General features: G+C 37.0%; 1 protein-coding gene across 1 annotated transcript in view; it reads right to left on the bottom strand.

Annotated features, from left to right (window-relative positions):
- Positions 1 to 15,576, bottom strand: part of DNAI3 (dynein axonemal intermediate chain 3) — a 71,727-nt gene that overhangs the window by 19,369 nt on the left and 36,782 nt on the right. The window contains exons 14-15 of the mRNA XM_060119660.1: positions 14,385 to 14,469; positions 6,602 to 6,729 (exon numbers count right to left, since the gene is read on the bottom strand). Of these exons, the coding sequence (XP_059975643.1) occupies positions 6,602 to 6,729; positions 14,385 to 14,469 (213 nt within the window). The remainder of the gene's footprint in view (positions 1 to 6,601; positions 6,730 to 14,384; positions 14,470 to 15,576) is intronic.

Raw genomic sequence — 15,576 nt, 5'->3', positions numbered from 1 at the left:
AGTTTAAGCAGAGGGTGTCATGCTTTAATTTCTGCTTTAAGATTCTGTGGTCATTTCTCTTTCTAAAGCTATCATCCTTGGCTTACAAAACTTTGGTGTGCACAGAGACAAATATTATATGAATCCACTTACATGAGGTGCCTAGAACAGTGAAATTCATTGAGACAGAAAGTAGAATGGTGGTGCCAGGAGTGGGAGGCAGTAGGGAATGGGGAGTTACTGCTTTAATTGCTACAGAAGTTTAATTTGCGAAAATGAAATAGTTCTCAAGATGGATGGTGGTGATAGCTACTCAATGATATGAATGTACTTAATGCTACTGAACTGTACACTTAAAAATGGTTAAAGGGGACCTTCAAGATGGCGGAGGAGTAAAACGTGGAGATCACCTTCCTCCCCACAAATACATCAAAAATACTTCTACATGGGGAACAACTCCTACAGAACACCTACTGAACGCTGGCAGAAGATCTCAGACTACCCAAAAGGGTCTTGGTGCTCCAGCCAGGTGTCAAGCCTGAGCCTCTGAGGTGGGAGAGCTGAGTTCAGGACACTGGATCACCAGAGACCTCCTGGACCCACATAATATCAAATGGTGAAAGCTCCCCCAGAGATCTCCATCTCAATGTGAAGATCCAGCTCCACTAAATGACCAGCAAGCTACAGTGCTGGACACCCCATGTCGAACAACTAGCAAGACAGGAACACAACCCCACCCATTAGCAGAGAGGCTGCCTAAAATCATAATAAGTTCACAGACACCCCAAAACACACCACCAGATGTAGTACTGCCCACCAGAAAGACAAGATCCAGCCTCACCCCCGAGAACACAGGCACCAGTACACTCCACCAGAAAGCTTACAAAACCCACTGAAGAAACCTTACCCACTGGGGTCAGACACAAAAAACAATGGGATATACATACCTGCAGCCTGTGAAAAGGAGACCCCAAACACAGTCAGCTAAGCAAAATGAGAAGACAGAAAAATACACAGCAGATGAAGGGGCAAGGTAAAAACCCACCAGACCAAACAAATGAAGAGGAAATAGGCAGTCTACCTGAAAAAGAATTCAGAAATGATAGTAAAGATTATCCAAAATCTTGGAAATAGAATGGAGAAAATACAAGAAATGTTTAACAAGGACCTAGAAGAACTAAAGAGCAAACAAATAATGATGAACAACACAATAAGTGAAATTAAAAATTCTCTAGAAGGAATCAATAGCAGAATAACTGAGGCAGAAGAACGGATACATGACCTGGAAGATAAAATAGTGGAAATAACTACTGCACAGCAGAAAAAAAGAAAAAAGCATGAAAAGAATTGAGGACAGTCCCAGCGATCACTAGGACAACATTAAATGCACCAACATTCGAATTATAGGGGTCCCAGAAGAAGAAGAGAAAAAAAAAAGGCACAGAAAATATTTGAAGAGATTATAGTTGAAAACGTCCCTAATATGAGAAAGGAAAAAGTCAATCAAGTCCAGGAAGTGCAGAGAGTGCCATACGTGATAACTCCAAGGAGAAACATGCCAACACACATCTTAATCAAACTATCAAAAATTAAATACAAAGAAAAAAGATTAAAAGGAGCAAGGGAAAAGAAACAAATAACAGGCAAGGGAATCCCCATAAGGTTAACAGCTGATCTTTCAGCAGAAACTCTACAAGACAGAAGGGAGTGGCAGGACATGTTTAAAGTGATGAAAGGGAAAAACGTATAATAAAGATTACTCTACCCAGCAAGGATCTCATTCAGATTCAACAGAGAAATAAAAAATTTACAAACAAGCAAAAGCTAAGAGAATTCAGCACCACCAAACCAGCTTTACAACAAATGCTAAAGGAACTGCTCTAGGCAGGAAACACAAGAGAAGGAAAAGACCTACAATAAAAAACCCCAAACAATTAAGAAAATGGTAATAGGAACACAGATATTGATAACTACTTTAAATGTAAATGGATTAAATGCTCCAACCAAGAGATACAGACTGGCTGAATGGATACAAAAATAAGACACATATATATGCTGTATACAAGAGACCCACTTCAAATCTAGGGACACATACAGACTGAAAGTAAAGGGATGGAAAAAGATATTCCATGCAAATGGAAATCAAAAGAAAGCTGGAGTAGCAATTCTTATATCAGACAAAATAGACTTTAAAATAAAGACTATTAGAAGAGAAAAAGAAGGACACTACATAATGATCAAGGGATCAATCCAAGAAGAAGATATAACAATTGTAAATATTTATGCACCCAACATAGGAGCACCTCAATACATAAGACAAATGCTAACAGCAATAAAAGGGGAAATCGACAGTAACACAATCATAGTAGGGGACTTTAACACCCTGCTTTCACCAAGGGACAGATCAACCAAAATGAAAATAAATAAGGAAACTCAAGCTTTAAATGATATATCAAACAGGAGGGACTTAATTGATATTTATAGGATATTCCATCCAAAAACAACAGAATACACTTTCTTCTCAAGTGCTCATGGAACATTCTCCAGGATAGATCATATCTTGGGTCACAAAACAAGCCTTGGTAAATTTAAGATAATTGAAATTGTATCAAGTATCTTTTCCAACCACAACACTATGAGACTAGATATCAATTACAGGAAAAAATTTGTAAAGACTACAAAAACATGGTGGCTAAAGAATACACTATGAAATAACCAAGAGATCACTGAAGACATCAACAGGAAATCAAAACGTACCTAGAAACAAATGACAATGAAAACATGATGACCCAAAACCTATGGGATGCAGCAAAAGCAGTTCTAAGAGGGAAGTTTATAGCAATACAATACTACCTCAAGAAACAAGAAACATCTCAAATAAACAACCCAAACTTACACCTAAAGCAACCAGAGAAAGAAGAAAAAAAAACCCCCAAAGTTAGCAGAAGGAAAGAAATCATAAAGATCAGGTCAGAAATAAATGAAAAAGAAATGAATGAAACGATAGCAAAGATCAATAAAACTAAAAGCTGGTTCTTTGAGAAGATAAACAAAATTGATAAAACATTAGCTAGACTCATCAAGAAAAAAGGGAGAAGACTCAAATCAATAGAATTAGAAACGAAAAAGGAGAAGAATAAATTGACAGTGCAGAAATACAAAGGATCATGAGAGATTACTACAAGCAACTATATGCCAATAAAGTGGACAACCTGGAAGAAACGGACAAATTCTTAGAAAAGCAAACCTTCGGAGACTGAACCAGGAAGAAATAGAAAATATAAACAGACCAATCACAAGCACTGAAATTGAAACTGTAATTTAAAATCTTCCAACAAAAAAAAGCCCAGGACCAAATGGCTTCACAGGCGAATTTTATCAAACATTTAGAGAAGAGCTAACACCTATCCTTCTCAAACTCTTCCAAAATATAGCAGAGGGAGGAACACTCTTAAACTCATTCCTTGTGGCCACAATCACCCTGATACCAAAACCAGACAAAGATGTCACCAAAAAAGAAAACTACAGGCCAATATCACTGATGAACATAGATGCAAAAATCCTCAACAAAATACTAGCAAACAGAATCCAACAGCACATTAAAAGGATCATACACCATGATCAAGTGGGGTTTATCCCAGGAACACAAGAATTCTTCAGTATATGCAAATCAATCAATGTGATAACCCATATTAACAAATGGAAGGAGAAAAACCATATGATCATCTCAATAGATGCAGGAAAAGCCTTCAATAGAATTCAACACCCATTTATGATAAAGACCCTCCAGAAAGTAGGCATAGAGGGAACCTACCTCAACATAATAAAGGCCATATATGACAAACCCACTGCCAACATCGTTCTCAATGGTGAAAAGCTGAAATCATTTCCACTAAGATCAGGAGTAAGACAAGGTTGCCCACTCTCACCACTATTATTCAACATAGTTTTGGAAATTTTAGTCTCAGCAATCAGAGAAGAAAGAGAAATAAAAGGAATCCAAATAGGAAAAGGAGAAGTAAAACTGTCACTGTTTGCAGATGACATCATACTATACATAGAGAATACTAAAGATGCTACCAGAAAACTACTAGACCTAATCAATGAATTTGGTAAAGTAGCAGGATACAAAATTAATGCACAGAAATCTCTTGCATTCTTATACCCTAATGATGAAAAATCTGAAAGAGAAATTAAGGAAACACTCCCATTTACCACTGCAACAAAATGAATAAATACTAGGAATAAACCTACCTATGGAGACAAAAGACCTGAATGCAGAAAACTATAAGACACTGATGAAAGAAATTAAAGGTGATACAAACAGATGGAGACATATACCACATTCTTGGGTTGGAAGAATCAACATTGTGAAAATGACTATACTACCCAATGCAATCTACACATTCAGTGCAATCCCTATCAAACTACCAATGGCATTTTTCACAGAACTAGAACAAAAATTTTCACAATTTGTGTAGAAACACAAAAGACCCTGAATAGCCAAAGCAATCTTGAGAAAGAAAAACCGAGATGGAGGAATCAGGCTCCCTGACTTCAGACTACACTACAGAGCTATAGTAATCAGGACAGTATGGTACTCACACAAAAACAGATATATAGGTCAATGGAACCGGATAGAAAACCCAGAGATAAAACCACACACATATGGTCACGTTATCTTTGATAAAGGAGGCAGGAGTATACAATGGAGAAAAGCCAGCCTCTTCAATAAGTGGTGCTGGGAAAACTGGACAGCTACATGTAAAAGAATGAAATTAGAACACTCCTTAACACCATACACAAAAATAAACTCAAAATGGATTAAAGAACTAAATGTAAGGCCAGACACTATCAAACTCTTAGAGGAAAACCTAGGCAGAACACTCTATGACATAAATCACAGCAAGATCCTTTTTGACCCACCTCCTAGAGAAATGGAAATAAAAACAAAAATAAACAAATGGGACCTAATGAAACTTAAAAGTCTTTGCACAGCAAAGGAAAACATAAACTAGACAAAAAGACAATCTTCAGAATGAGAGAAAATATTTGCAAATGAAGCAACTGACAAAGGACTAATCTCCAAAATATACAAGCAGCTCATGCAGCTCAATATCAAAAAAACAAACAACCCAATCCAAAAATGGGAAGAAGATCTAAATAGACCTTTCTCAAAAGAAGATATACAGATTGCCAACAAACATGTGAAAGGATGCTCAACATCAGTGATCATTCGAGAAATGCAAATCAAAACTGCAATGAGGTATCACCTCACACCGGTCAGAATGGCCATCATCAAAAAATCTAGAAGCAATAAACGCTGGAGAGGGTGTGGAGGAAAGGGAACCCTCTTGCACTGTTGGTGGGAATGTAAATTGATACAGCCACTATGGAGAACAGTATGGAGTTTCCTTAGAAAACTAAAAATAGAACTACCATACGACTCAGCAATCCCGGCACTGGGCATATACCCTGAGAAAACCATAATTCAAAAATAGACACGTACCACAATATTCACTGAAGCTCTATTTGCAATAGCCAGGACATGGAAGCAACCTAAGTGTCCATCAACAGATGAATGGATAAAGAAGATGTGGCACATATATACAATGGAATATTACTCAGCCATAAAAAGAAACGAAATTGAGTTATTTGTAGTGAGGTGGATAGACCTAGAGACTGTCATACACAGTGAAGTAAGTGAAAAACAAATACCGTATGGTAACACATATATATGCAATCTCAAAAAAAATAAAAAGGTTCTGAAGAACCTAGGGGTAGGACAGTCATAAAGATGCAGACGTTGAGAAAGGAGTTGTGGACACAGGGAGGGGGAAGGGCAAGCTCGGACGAAGTGAGAGAGTGGCATGGGCATATATACAGTACCAAATGTAAACTAGATAGATAGTGGGAAGCAGCTGCATAGGACAGGGAGATCAGCTTGGTGCTTTGTGTCCACCTAAAAAGGTGGGATAGGGAGGGTGGGAGGGAGATGCAATAGGGAGGGGATATATGTATACGTATAGTTGATTCACTCTGTTATATAGCAGCAACTAACACAACCATGTAAAGCAATTATACTACAATAAAGATGTTAAAAAAAATAAGAAAGAAAACTTATGGATTATGCAGCCAAAAAATGGTTAAGATGGTAAATTTCATGTTTATGCATATTTTGTCATTATTGTTAGGTTCAGTTGTTATTTATCTTTTGAATCAAGTGAGTTTTTCACTCTGTTTCCTACTAGATTGTTCTGGCCGAACAAAGCAATATATTTTCTTAGTAAATCTCTAACACTTCGCATGGTTTCTTCTGTACGGTCTAGGTGTTTGATAAATATTTGCAGGCTGATCAAAAAATTGTTAGTAAAAAGAGTCATACCTAATTTTATAGACTTCCACTTTTGTTCAGGAACATCTCATATATGAAGCTATGAGGCACTGAGGTTAAAACTTTTAAATGTAAGCAAGCGTATAAAAATATGAAAACAGTATAAATATTGTAAGCCAAAAGATAGAAGACTACAAAAAATATTGTAAGTTCTCAAAAGGCAAACATACTGTAGAGGTCATAATCACATATTTCAATGTAATTTAGAAGCAGGTAGTTCCAACTCACCTCTGTTCCCACAAAGAACTTGGTGCAGAAGTCATCTATTGGCTTGAGATGATTGCCCAACCCACTTTCCAGATTCTGGTATGGGTTCATTTCTCCTGCCTTCATTGTTTTGCTTTGGGCGTTTTTGTCTTTTGGAGGTGTATGGATAGAAGAAACACATATTTACACTGAAAGATCTTCTAAAATATAATTAGTTTGTATTCTCTGTCCTTTGTGACACATATCCGCCCCATTTCCTCCCCAGTGTGGTGGGCATAAGTCCAAGCGTTTTTAGACTTCTAATTTAGCAGTAGAATGCCTTTTTCAAACCAAAGTTTGTGCGGACTCCCCTGCCTGTAAAGCTGATCAAAGCTGCACTGCTCTGGTTGAAGTGTTTCATGGGTGGGAAAGGGAAGATTCCTCTGCCCACTTTTCAGGGGCTCTAGAAGTTTCCATGGCACAGTTTGAAAACCACTTCTACATCATTTACATCATTTCAGAATTATTTATATTGGACACAAAATACATCCTCTGGGTTAAATAACACTGTTGATTTTCTCAATAAGTCATTGGTATTTCTCTTGACTTGTTAACACCCTTGATATTCTCTAATGAGAAACTCACGGCATTTTTATTCAGTTGGCATCATATAGCAATTTTTCAAATAATTCAAGGTTAGCCTTTCAAGTACCAAAACTTTTTAACTTCTAAAAAATAAATCCATCTAAAATGTGTTACTTGTTTGTTATAAACACAGCGTACGGAACACAATTTAATGTTTGCTGATTAGTTCAGGTTTATTATTTACGAACATCAATGATTGTGCTATATATTACAGCTATCCATGCAAACAGTAAGAGCACAGCTAATCTGGGGTCTGAAACTCAAATGTTATCTGGAACTTCTTTCTTTTTAAAAGTATCTGGTGTCAGTCAGATACTTTTGTTATCTAAAATTAATAAATGTTATTTGTTGAGATCTAAAATTAATAAATGCTATTTGTTGAGATCTGAAATTAATAAATGTTATTTGAAGCTTTGGAAAAGAGAGAAAAGCATGAATAAAATAACAAAAATCCTTCATTATCATGTTTCCCAGAGGTTAACCACTATTAAAATATTGGTATATTTTTCCCTCTATTACTTTTTGGTGAATATATATAGACTATTTTTTTAAGTGAGTATTCTAGCTTTTTATCCTGCTTTTCTATTCTCTTAAAGATATGTCTGGGGCGTTTTCCCAAATCACTTATTTTTTTTTAAATGTGATATTAAATTTCTGGGAAAGATCATAAAAAAATATAAGCTCACAATACTTTACTCATCACACCTCCTTAATGCATCCTCTGGGTTGTATCAATCATGGGAAAATCAACTAACAAACATATACATGAAAACTAAAATAGAAGAAAACTTCAGCTATACTAAAAATACACATTGCATTTCAAAAAACTTTTGAAAGTAATTCCAGACAAAAGTAAAAGATAATCATCATGATTTAGTAGGTACAGTCAACCAACACTTCCTTTGTTTGGGATCTACACGTTTTGAGCAGTCCCTTTCATATTGGGTAAGACATTAAAAACAAGTACCAAAGTAAGCCAAACATGGAAGCTTTAAATAGCTGTATTATGAAGTATCATCAACATTTCAAGAAATAACTAGGCACATTCAATCACATTGTTCTTACTAAAAGATATTATTCATAACACATTTAGCAAGAGCGAAAAGGCATTTCATACCCATTTAATACATAAAATTAAAATCATTAAACTATTTATTTCAAATTCTTCACTCTCATTTTTATGTCTGTTTTTCTCTTTTTAAAATCATGTACATAAATATATTAGTAGAGTAGAACATGTGTATAATTTGTAAATAAATACATGTTCACTGGGGATATGTGCTCAAAAATGTTTCTTGAGGGGGTGCAAGATAGAAAGGTTTGGAACCTTCTGGTCTAACAAGGGGAGCCAAGAGCCTGATCCAGGGGTCACTACTGATAACAAAAAGGAAAAGGCAAATGTTCAATGCATTATAAACAAAGACTTAATTACCCTGTGTGAGAGACTGGGCATGGCGGCCTTGGGAGAGAGGCAGGGATGACTCACGTTATGGGTTCTGTTCCAGACACACTGATGTTGTAGGATTAGGTTGGGTTCAATTCCAAGAGATGGTGAAAGGCGAGACTTAAGGATTCTCAGCAGATGTGAGAGAATACACTGTGTTACCAAAGGGAGAGTGCGTAACAAGGAAAGCACACAGCTGAAGTTAGAGTTTGAGGTATATTCATGATGAGAGGGCAGTAAGGTGAAACGGAGCCAGGAGAGAGGAAAGAAACTGAAGGAGGATCAGGAAAATCACAAAAGCCAAAGTGGGAGCTCCAAGAAAAGGGGCTTAGTTGATAGAGTTTAATGTGATGGTCAAAGAGGATGAAGCCAGAGAGAAATGTTATCATCAACTGCATTTACTCAGACTTGACCGGAATAACTTGGATATTTATTCAATTCAATGTCATCCTCATGGGTCATGGATTTTCCATCACCAGGGATAGTAATAATAATAGCAGCTAACATTTACTGAGTGCTTACTACATGTCAGACACTAAACTGTGTGGGCTAAACCATTTCATTCAGTTCTCACAATGACTCCTGAGGTGGTAAAGCATTAATCCTCCTCCCTGGGTGAGTAAACTGAGCCTCAGAGAGATGCAGTTGCTTGCCCAAGGGCTCACATATGGTAGCTAACATTTATTGTGAGTTGATGATGGGCTGTTCTTAGAGCTTTACATGTATTAACTCATTTCATCTTCACAACACTCTAAGAGGTAGTTACCTTTATTATTTACTCCACTTGTCTTCATCTCTCCCTTTTCAAACAGGTGGGGGGAAAAAAGTAAGGCACAGAGAGATAAAGCCATTCGATCTGTTCAAATAATAAATTGTGGCTTTCTGATTTAAACCCAGACTCCAGAATCCACATCCTAAAGTATTCTGACACATTGCTTAGAAGAATATAATGGAGGCTTTGAAGAAAATTCCCAAAGAGGCATTCCAGAAGCATTTAGAGCAAAGGTTTGTATGGAAACACAAAAGACCCCGAATAGCCAAAGCAGTCTTGATAAAGAAAAATGGAGCTGGAGGAATTAGGCTCCTGGACTTCTGACTACACAACAAAGCTACAGTAATCAAGACAGTATGGTACTGGCACAAAAACAGAAATATAGATCAGTGTTACAGGATAGAAAGCCCAGTGATAAAAACATGCACATATGGTCACCTTATTTTTGATAAAGGAAGCAAGAATATATAATGGAAAAAAGACAGCCTCTTCAATAAGTGGTACTGGGAAAACTGGACAGCTACATGTAAAAGAATGAAATTAGAACACTCCCTAACACCATACACAAAAATAAACTCAAAATGGATTAAAGAACTAAATGTAAGGCCAGACACTATCAAACTCTTAGAGGAAAACCTAGGCAGAACACTCTATGACATAAATCACAGCAAGATCCTTTTTGACCCACCTCCTAGAGGAATGGAAATAAAAACAAAAATAAACAAATGGGACCTAATGAAACTTAAAAGTCTTTGCACAGCAAAGGAAAACATAAACTAGACAAAAAGACAACCCTCAGAATGGGAGAAAATATTTGCAAATGAAGCAACTGACAAAGGACTAATCTCCAAAATATACAAGCAGCTCATGCAGTTCAATATCAAAAAAACAAACAACCCAATCCAAAAATGGGAAGAAGATCTAAATAGACCTTTCTCAAAAGAAGATATACAGATTGCCAACAAACATGTGAAAGGATGCTCAACATCAGTGATCATTCGAGAAATGCAAATCAAAACTGCAATGAGGTATCACCTCACACCGGTCAGAATGGCCATCATCAAAAAATCTAGAAGCAATAAACGCTGGAGAGGGTGTGGAGGAAAGGGAACCCTCTTGCACTGTTGGTGGGAATGTAAATTGATACAGCCACTATGGAGAACAGTATGGAGTTTCCTTAGAAAACTAAAAATAGAACTACCATACGACTCAGCAATCCCGGCACTGGGCATATACCCTGAGAAAACCATAATTCAAAAATAGACACGTACCACAATATTCACTGAAGCTCTATTTGCAATAGCCAGGACATGGAAGCAACCTAAGTGTCCATCAACAGATGAATGGATAAAGAAGATGTGGCACATATATACAATGGAATATTACTCAGCCATAAAAAGAAGCGAAATTGAGTTATTTGTAGTGAGATGGATGTACCTAGAGTCTGTCATACAGAGTGAAGTAAGTCAGAAAGAGAAAAACAAATACCATATGCTAACACATATATATGGAATTTAAAAAAAGGTTCTGAAGAACCTAGGGGCAGGAATAAAGATGCAGACATAGAGAATGGAGTTGAGGGAACGTGGAGGGGGAAGGGTAAGCTGGGACGAAGTGAGAGAGTGGCATGGACATATATACACTACCAAATGTAAAATAGATAGCTAGTGGGAAGCAGCTGCATAGCACAGGGAGATCAGCTTGGGGCTTTGTGACCACCTAGAGGGGTGGGATAGAGAGGATGGGAGGGAGACGCAAGAGAGAGGAGATATGGGGATATATGTATATGTATAACTGATTCACTTTGTTATAAAGCAGAAACTAACACACCATTGTAAAGAAATTATACTCCAATAAAGGTATTAAAAAAAAGAGTAAGTATAGAACTTCTTAAAGTGACTACTTACATGGGCACTGATTTTTATGGATCTAACATTTCAAAGGAAATGTTAAGAGAATAACACAACAACTTAAAAGAGTGTAAATCACAGACTGGGAGAAAATATTTGCAAATCGTATGTTTCATAAAGAACTAGTATGCAGATTATATTAAGAACTCTTAAGACATAATAATAATAAACAACACAAGTAAAAAATAGACAAAAGATTTGGACACTTCACCAAGGAAGATATACAGGTGGCAAACAAATACATGAAAATATGTTCAACATCTTTAGCCATTAGGTAAACACGAATAAGATAATCAGTACACACATTTCATTTTATTTATTTATTTATTTATTTGGCTACGCCACGCGGCAAACAGGATCTTAATTCCCCGAGCAGGGATTGAAACTGTGCCCCCTGCAGTGGAAGCATGGAGTCTTACCCACTGGATCGCCAGGGAAGTCCCAGTACACACATTTTAGAATAGTTAAATTAAAAGTACTAGTCACACCAATTGCTTGCGAGGATGTGGAAAAATAGGAACTCTCATATACTGCCAGGGGAATGTAAAATGGTACAACCACTTTGGAAAACACTGACAGTTTCTTTAAAAAGTTAAACATACACCTGCCATAAGATCTAATCAGTCCTTTCCTAGGTATTTACCCAAGACAAATGAAAGCATATGTCCATACTAGGCTTGTATATGAATGCTCACAGAAGCTTTACTTATAATAGCCCTAAACTGAAAACAACCCAAATGTCCATCAACAGAGGAACAGATAAACATCTGTGGTATATCCATACCATGAAATACTACTCTGGAATAAAAAGGAATAAACTATTGATACACACAACAACACGGATGAATCCCAAAATAATTAGTTGATTGAAAGAAAGACAGACAAAAAAGTGTAACTGTGTGATTTACATAAAGTTCTAGCAAATGCAAACTGTTATATAGCGACAGAATCAGTGGTGGCTTGAGGGTGGAGGTTGGGGAGTTCCTGGAGGAAGGGACTGCAAAGGGAATCCCTATAAGAGTTAACTTTTGGGAGTGATGGCTATGTTCATTATCTTGATTACAGTGATGGATTCATGGGTTTTTAATATGTAAGAACATATCAAATTGAACATTTTAACATGTGCATTTTATGGTATGGCGATTACACCTCAATAAAGTTGTTAAAAGTAAGGAAAACCCCCCACACTTTAAAAGATTTAATGGTATCCTTACTATAAATTGGATAAAAGCACTGACACCCTCATGATCCCCTTTTTTCATTAGGTTAAAAAAGGACATTGATAACTTTTTACAAGTTACAGTCTTGATTTCCTTGATTACAAATTGATAACGAAAATTCCCAGCTTGCAGGACTGTTCTGATTACCAACGTCTATTTTACTCACCATTGCACCCCCAGTGCCTAGCATAAAATAAACACTTCATAAATATGTTAAATGAATAAAAGCATGTGCAATATTAGAGCACTACTTGACCCTTGGTTGGAATTCAATACATGGTAACCAATAATCAAATACAAGAGGAGGAGTAGGAGAAGGAGGGAACTCTCCTTACTCACCCTCTAGAATGAAGGGGGTCAGAATACATAAAACACATGGAATGTTTTAATATTGCTTTGAAAATGTCTATAAAAATTCAGTGATTCCATTTTTTTTAGCATGAGGTCTTGGGTTGTATCTATGAAACACACAGCTTCAAAGTGAATTTTGCCCAAGCTGGGTATTAGTTATATAATATGTTTTTCTTAGATGTCCTATTATTTAACTGAATATTGAACAATTTATAAATGTAAATCCTTTTGGAAAGGCAAATGTTTGGAAAATACTTCAATTGCTAGTGATTCTCGTACATTTTCATTATGCATTGCTCTCCAGGAGGGATATTAATCCACAACTTTATTCAAACAGTTTTGACAGCTCATATGCATACCCTTCAGTTACTTCAACAAAGGTGTATAGGTTGAGATATATTTAAAAGTCAATGGGCTTCCCTGGTGGCACAGTGGTTAAGAATCAGCCTGCCAATGTAAGGGACACGGGTTTGAGTCTTGGTCCGGGAAGATCCCACATGCCACAGAGCAGCTAAGCCCATGTGCCACAACTACTGAGCCTGCGCTTTAGAGCCCGTGAGCCGCAATTACTGAAGCCTGTCCTCTTAGAGCCTGTGTTCCGCAACAAGAGAAGCCATGGCAATGAGAAGCCCGTGCAGTGCAATGAAGAGTAGCCCCTGCTCGTTGCAACTAAAGAAAGCCTGCGTGCAGCAACAAAGACCCAACGCAGCCAAAAAAAAAAAAAAAAAAAAGTCAGTTGTTCTTTCTTTCCTCAGTTTTCTCATGGTGCTGTATAAATATTAATTTTTCTATTCTATTCTGATTGAGAATGGTAATTTGTTTCTGAGCACCTCATAACTTAAGTTTATTAGACTTGAGATGCATTTCATTCTGTAGAATTATTCTTCACCACATACATATTCATTAAGTGAGCTTCGTTAAATTTTTTAGTGTAATGAATTTTCAAAAATATACGAATGTCGGGACCTCCCTGGTGGCGCAAGTGGTTGAGAGTCCGCCTGCCGATGCAGGGGATACGGGTTCGTGCCCCGGTCTGGGAGGATCCCATATGCCGCGGAGCGGCTGGGCCCGTGAGCCATGGCCGCTGAGCCTGCGCGTCCGGAGCCTGTGCTCCGCAACGGGGGAGGCCACAACAGTGAGAGGCCCGCATACCGCAAAAAAAAAAAAAAAAAAAAAAAAAAAAAAAAAAAATATATATATATATATATATATATATATATATATATACGAATGTGCTCAATAACTGTGAAACTGAATTGAATTGAGTTCTGTCAAGTCTTTTGGTGTGTATAGGCAGTTTTAGTGTGTTGGCTATAGCGATTACAGCCTTTGTAAAGTTCCACATTGGAGGGTTTGCTTTTCTGTATATATATATATATATTTTTTTAATTAGACTATCCTAGCAAGTACTCACCTTAGACATAAGGAACTACTTAACACCCGAACTTCATTAAATGCCTTTTTAATAAGCAAAGGCAGTTACCTTGTGCTCTGTAAAGACTGTCTTCACTCAGGCTTAACTTGGTTGGGCAGTGGTCTAAAGTTGTTTCACCTTTAGACAGCCTTATCTTTTAAGAGAACATACAAGAAAGATTATTTCTATATATCCTTAAATTATCCATGGCTGGTTTATTCTTGCTTTTCCCTTCTGCCCCCGGATCTCTATGTCCCTACTTCCCTCTTCTTCTCCCTTCTCCATTCTCCCTCAGATTCTGGTTGCTTTTCCCCAATGGCAGGCACCTAAACCACAGTTTCTAAAACCAGGCTACTGAGGGGAGCTTGTCTGGGGGCTCATTTCCAAATCCCAAAGTCTCATGTGTTGTTAAATTTCTGAAAATGTTTTGTCTTCTATTCCATAAAATCTCATTGTTGGTTTTAATATAAAATAACGGCCTATTCCCCTGTTCCCTAAATCTTTTAGTTAAACAAAGCTCCAAAAAGTTGTGCAGGGACCTTGCATTCCCCTGGAACTGTCAAGCCCCTTCAGGGACACACATGCCCCTGAGTTCCAGGATGGTCCTGAGTCTGCTCCAGAATGGGAAACTGTCACACTTAACATTTTCCCCTCATGTCTCCCTCCTCACTTTTCTCCAACAAGATGTTTGTCCACATGCTATACAATTATTCTCAGGTGAATTTTTGTTTGCTTGTTTCTTTTAAAACTATCTACAGCTCAGTAAATCCTACCCTAGAAAATTTCTAATCCTATTTAATTTCTAATCCTAGTTACTTCAGGAACATTCTCACCCCTCTGTGCTCTCTCTTCCACTGGGAGCAAATACATGATAATGTAATTCTAGTGATACTTGTAAATCAGAGGAAAAGAAAAATATTAAGTTTGGAATTAGAATTAAACATTCCAAAGAAAAAGAGCCATCAATGTCAGAAGTTCATTCATATTTTCACATATTTCCCATCCACAGCCTTATCTTTCTTAAATTAAAACTACTTTTCTTCAAGCTCTGCCACTGAAGATAACTACAAATAATTTCTCTTTCAATTACTTTCAGTTTTATTTGGTCATAGGTATTACAATACAATTCTACTATTGATATGCAAAATATGTAGAATTTTGGCTACAGGAGGGGTAAAATTAGCTTTCCCAGGCTAACCTAAGAGCCTACCAATTTTTAAGCACCTGCTATGCAAATGGATAATTATTACACAAACCATTG

This window comes from Mesoplodon densirostris, chromosome 2 (assembly GCF_025265405.1).
Source record: "Mesoplodon densirostris isolate mMesDen1 chromosome 2, mMesDen1 primary haplotype, whole genome shotgun sequence".
NCBI lineage: Eukaryota > Metazoa > Chordata > Mammalia > Artiodactyla > Ziphiidae > Mesoplodon > Mesoplodon densirostris.
This window is presented reverse-complemented; position numbering and strand designations above follow the sequence as displayed.